General features: G+C 37.3%; 1 protein-coding gene and 1 long non-coding RNA gene across 2 annotated transcripts; both read right to left on the bottom strand.

Moving 5' to 3' along the window:
• Positions 1-820: 820 nt before the first annotated feature.
• Positions 821-3929, bottom strand: LOC133313614 (ethylene receptor 2). Its single transcript, XM_061515011.1, has 2 exons — positions 2190-3929; positions 821-1488 (listed from the first exon to the last, which is right to left on the bottom strand). The coding sequence occupies exons 1-2, from the start codon at positions 3924-3926 to the stop codon at positions 946-948; spliced, it is 2280 nt and encodes a 759-aa protein (XP_061370995.1). The 5' UTR covers positions 3927-3929; the 3' UTR covers positions 821-945.
• Positions 3930-3973: 44 nt separating this feature from the next.
• On the bottom strand, positions 3974-5029 carry LOC133313604 (uncharacterized). Its single transcript, XR_009751836.1, has 3 exons — positions 4745-5029; positions 4531-4593; positions 3974-4061 (listed from the first exon to the last, which is right to left on the bottom strand). It is a non-coding gene; the product is annotated as an uncharacterized LOC133313604 (long non-coding RNA).
• Positions 5030-5660: the final 631 nt, after the last annotated feature.

The following is a 5660-nucleotide window of genomic DNA, read 5'->3' as shown; positions in this document are numbered from 1 at the left end:
TAGATATTAATATCATTATACTTTTTTTTTATACAATAATAAAAATTAAACACATAACCTAATACAAACTACTCAAGTTCCTCCCCACTATACCAATCCGAGTGGCTTATTATTATACTTAAATGATCCTACTGACATATTTATTATTCACTGTCATTCAATATAATACATATCATCTTTGAGAACATCTGTTTTAAATAAGTTTATTTTAGCAAACAATAGTCATTCTCAAAGCATATATAAGTAACATTAACATAGTAAGAAATAATTTACCGAGAAAAAAAAACATAGTAAGAAATATGTTTTATTACGAAAGCACGTGATATTCGATATAGGTATATCTAGGTATGCAGTGAATATTTTCAAAATACTTACAGAAATTTAATGTGTATACCATAATGTCTCGTTTGTAAACAGATAAACTAAAATACAAGTATACAACACAAAAACCGAAAGTTTATGCAGTATGTAGCTTTGTTAAATTTTCATCATTGATGTAACGCGAGACTATTTGTTTCATTCAAAAATAAAAATCCCAGAATGAGAAAAATGGTAAATAGCAGGTATATATTCGCAAACATATGGACAAATTATCGAACTAGGAAATGAACTATATTCTCTATTTTTAGACGGTTACTTTTTTCATTGGTCTGAATTCTGATTATATAGATGTGCCCGAAAATCTGAAAACGTATGTAATGGATTTGAAACTACATACATACATGACAATAACAATACCAACACATTGAAAGAAAGGAACTGATCTGTATACCTTTTTTTTTTCTTTTTCTTATGAAAGTAGTGTGTATAACATACATCTCTAAGTTGAAATATTGCTAGCAAGTGGAAGCCAAAGAGTGGTGTGTTCTAAGACTACCAAGAATGTGACTTAAAATAACTTAATTACTTGATGCTGAAGTGTTTTTAACTTGCACCCTCCACTCCTCACAGGACATTATTTCCCTGCACCAGGATTCTTCTGAGTTCACTAGCAATTCCTTGCAACAAAACTGGTTTTCGGATAACACCATTAATACCAATTTGCATGCATCTTTCCCACAAATCTTCTTCTGCTCTTGCGGTCAAGGCAACAATCATAGGCCAACTTCCACTTCTAAACTTTCGAATCCTCGTGGCAACTTCAAAGGCATCTAAATCAGGCATGTGAAGATCCAAAAGAATGACTTGAATAGAAGATCCACCAGATCCAACGACAGTAAGGCATTCAAATCCAGATGAAACAGAAGTTACTACACAACCTAGTTTCTGAAGCAGTTTTTGGGTCACTGCTCTATTTACATCATCATTGTCAACTAACAGAACTTGCAGACCTCTCAACATTGAATTGGAATCTGTACGCTCCGAAGATTCTCCAGGTTCAGAGATGGCTATGGCAATGGACGGTCGTAATTGAAACCTGAGAAGAAGTGTCATGCTTTGAGGAAAACCATGAGTATATGGTACTAACCATATGTTCCCTTGCATCAACTGCAAATAACACAATAGACAGAAATTTAAGTACCAAACCAAGGCAAGAAAAAATAACTTAACAGAATACAGTCAAGGCTAAATTAAACAACAATATAATTCAAAACTCAGGTCTTAAACAAAGTGGAAAACCACACCCTAATTCATATAATTAATTGAAATAATCTAGGACATAAACATGAAAACTACAGTCAAACTATTGAATACACTATCTAATATACTTAACACTGCATGCATTACCTCCAATCTCCCAGAGCTATACACTTAAAACATTTTAATTCTATGAGAGCAGACTTGGATCTTTGTGTATGGGGGTGGAAATTGGGATTCTAAATCATATCACAGTTCAGTAAAGCGCATCTCTTCAATTAATACAGATCTTGCAATGTATTCCACATTATTCAAGGAAGAGAGAAAAGAGAATCGATGGAAATTCAAAACATAAGAACCTAATTCAGTAATTTTTCACACAAGCTATGAAAAACAAGAGCAAACATCCATCCTGGTGAAACATCTAGAGGCTGGCAAAAGGAAATTTTAGTGTTTTGAGTACTTTATTTAGTACTGAAGGAATGCAGAAAATAGCCTTCAACTAAAGTTTGCAAGATACTACTTATATAGCACATGAATCAAGATGCAAATCAGTGCCTTAATGCACTTGTTATCCATACATACACATTAACAGACTTTATGAAACTCACCTGGACTATCCTCTTGCAAATGCTGAAGCTCAATCTGCCCTCAACCCTATCACTGGTATATTTCCTACCCCCAAGTCCTGAAGAAACTGAGCTCCCAATTTCAGAATCACTATTGTTGATCCCTATCTCAAATCTAATATTTACATCACCACTAGATGAGCTTGGTCTCCAGGTTGACCACCCCTTGTCATTCCTTCCCTGACTTCCAGTTTCTGCAAAAACCCGGAATATCATAATCCCTTCCCCATGGTTGCGATCCAATAGGTTCCCAACCATATGCAAAATCACCTGAAAGACCCTCCTCTCATCACCCATAACATTATCAGGCAAAGACTTCTCGACCTCAACCATAAAACCGAAGCCCCTATAAACACACATGCACTTGGCAAGGCAAGCTGCTTCTTTTATCATGGAATGTAACCCAAAAGACCTTATCTCCAAAGGAAATCTTCCATCATCCTTTGTGGAGTTGTCCATGGCATCATTTATCAAGTTTGATAGGACATTACTGGTCCTTAGCATTGCATCCACAATAAGCTTCTGTTCATTCTTTAAATTATCATCTTGTATCATTGAAAGCAATCCCAAAATTGAGTGCATTGGCCTCCTCATTCCATCACTCATGACTTTCTGAAATGAGTTTCTTGCCTGGCTGGCCATCATAGCATTCCTTTTTGCCTGTTGCAAAGCTCGATTTTGCTCCTCCAATTTCTCTCTCATAAGTTGGGACTCTTCAAGAATTGCAGCATGAGATAGAGCCACCGCGACCTGATCAGCAACCACCTTAATTATCTCTAGCTCCTGATTGCTCCAAGATCTAGGCTCTCCAATAGGAAGAACCAAGACCAATATTGCATAACATGCCTGCGTCAGCTCAGGTGTTCCTCTATTGAAATTAGAAACCCGTAGCATTGGCATTCGGATTGCAGCAACTGGTCCTGCCTCAGCAGAAACTCCACTACTCGCAACAGCAAGTGCTGAGTCAGAGCTTAGTATATTCACTCCATCGCTTCTCTTAATTATTACAACATCTGGATCAGTAATGGGTATAGAAAAATTAATATTTCTCCCGTTCAATTCATGAGTGAGGTTCAACTCTGTCTTCTCAACATTAGGCATCCACACAGCACAATTTTGCAAGCCCAGTGTTTTAGACAGCTCCACCAAAGTGGTGTACAGAATCGTATGTCTATCAAGTGACTTGCGAATCTCTTGAGTAAGCATTCTTACATGCATTGCAGCCTCCTTTTGTCTCATAATAATACCAACCTCCCGTCCAAGATCCCAGGTCTTTTTCTTCAGCATGAATTCTCTGACCTTCACTTTGAGAAGCAAAGGAATTAAAGTAATGAGGGTTATAGCAGTGGCACATGATACCAAGGCAGTGAGAATTTTGAAGACAGTGAGTGCCACCATGAGTTGAAAAGTGTGAGGGCCATAAGTCCACCCATTCAGTAAATGGGTCAATCCACATAGTACAATGAAGGCAATGAACTGAATAAGGACCCATTTGAATGGGACATTTGAGCAACTGATAAAATAAAGCAGCTCAATAGGGATGGAGAAGTAGGCCACAGCAATCAAGAAATCTCCAACTCTCTGGCACTCCAAAATGCTGTCAATAGTCCACAAGCTTGCCTCATCATCACAGTTACATCTAGGATATCCATTTTCTGTTGCAGATACACATATGAGGATAGAGGTAATCAACAGCCCAGATGCCACTGCTTTTAACATTGATCCAATATCTTGCTCCTGCTTCAATCCATCTGGTATAAATTTATGGGCCAAGCCGTACCCCCAATGAATAGCTAGCTAAGCTAGAAAACAAGAAAATTCTTCAGCAATCTCCTCCCTTTCAATTGTCTTGCCCTGTCAACAGTTTCACAAAAAATTGAAAACTCAGAAAGATCCAAAACAAAGAAAAAGAACAATATGAGATCCTAAAGAAGAGGGATTAAAGCCAAAAAAAAAAAAAAAATCTATAATTCTTTGCCCAAATTAAATGATCGAAAACTATTCCCCTCTTGTAATTTCAATTTTTACCTTCTTTACTACCCCTATGGATGGAGTAGTATGAATCAGTGAATAATACAGTGCCAAGCTTTGAAGAGGACATTCCCATCAACCAAATTGGAAAAACACACAAATATAAAAGGAGAAAAAAAAATAAAAAGGATCAAGAAAACCCAAGCTATGCTAAACCCAGGGGAAGACAAAGCCAAAAAAGAAATTATTAAAAACCCAAAGTCCAACAAGGATAAATAAACCCCTCCCAAAATAAAATAAAATAAAACAATACCAAGAACACAGTAATGCAGACCAAAATAGAAAAGAGTACCTGAAGAAATAAAGCTCGTTAATGCAATCAGATATTCCACCTTCATCAGATCTTAACCTTACCCTGGAAAGACCAAAACCTTGTTAAAGATACATTACGGACAACACATTAACCAAACCTCCTCAACTTTCTTCAGCAACAAATCGAAACACCCCACCACCAAAGTCCATTACTTTATATATGTCTAATAAACAACAAGAACAAGTGCACCCACCTCCACCATTGGGAAGAACAAAGAAAGGAACCCACTTGAGGATGCACCAAATCCCAACATATCAATTAAAAAAAAAAACCAATCTTTACTGTGCAACAATAAGCTGTAGCACGAAACCGGGTGCGACCCTTTAGTGGGAAAGTCTCCCTGAGCCTAGTGTTCATAGCCAATCAAAACAGTGTCCCTACGGCACAGCCAGATGAAGGGGGGAAAAATGGAGCCTTGTGCAGGGAATCTTAACCTTTTGTGCAATACCCTTTCTCTATTTTCCAATGCCAAACCACAAACCATGTAAGGAAAGAGGAGAGAGAGAGAGAGAGAGAGAAAGCGCCGTTGTTTCGTGGGAGAAGAGAACGAGTGGGTTTGGATTTAGAAGAGGAAGGAGGAGAGAGAAACAGCGAGGAAAGAGAAAGAGAGGGGGGGTCCCACATTCTTACATGAAGAGAACTTGGACGCTCTTAGGAACCAAAACGTCCTGGTCACACCAAAAAAGATTTGTTTTATTTTTCACACTCTTTCCTTTTCAGCTTCTCTCTCTTGCATATGTGTGCGGTTTTTTTTTAAAATAAAAATTCCTTTGAATTCCTCATTCAATGTTCGATCTTCTTGTGTCAGAAGCACGACCTGTTTCCTTTCCCATTTCTCTCTCTCTCTAGGATTATAATGGTGTTTGGAATTTGGCGCCACGTGCCTCTACCAAAGTGCAAACTTGGTTTTCCTTGTTAATTCAGAAGCACACGCAGAATTATCCGTATGCTAGTATATATAATAAGACCAAGTTATCAAAATAATAATAAAATATTACTAAGACACGTATCAAAAAAATATACATATGACTAAGACATGCCACTAATGATAGATTAAAGTTGTGATTTTTATTTGTATTGCAAAGTTGTTACGCGGACGGAGCAATCAC

The sequence above is a fragment of the Gastrolobium bilobum genome, unplaced genomic scaffold, assembly GCF_033153095.1.
Source record: "Gastrolobium bilobum isolate Gb01-03AN ecotype WA unplaced genomic scaffold, APGP_CSIRO_Gbil_v1 utg33260, whole genome shotgun sequence".
In the NCBI taxonomy this organism is placed as follows: Eukaryota; Viridiplantae; Streptophyta; class Magnoliopsida; order Fabales; family Fabaceae; genus Gastrolobium; species Gastrolobium bilobum.
This window is presented reverse-complemented; position numbering and strand designations above follow the sequence as displayed.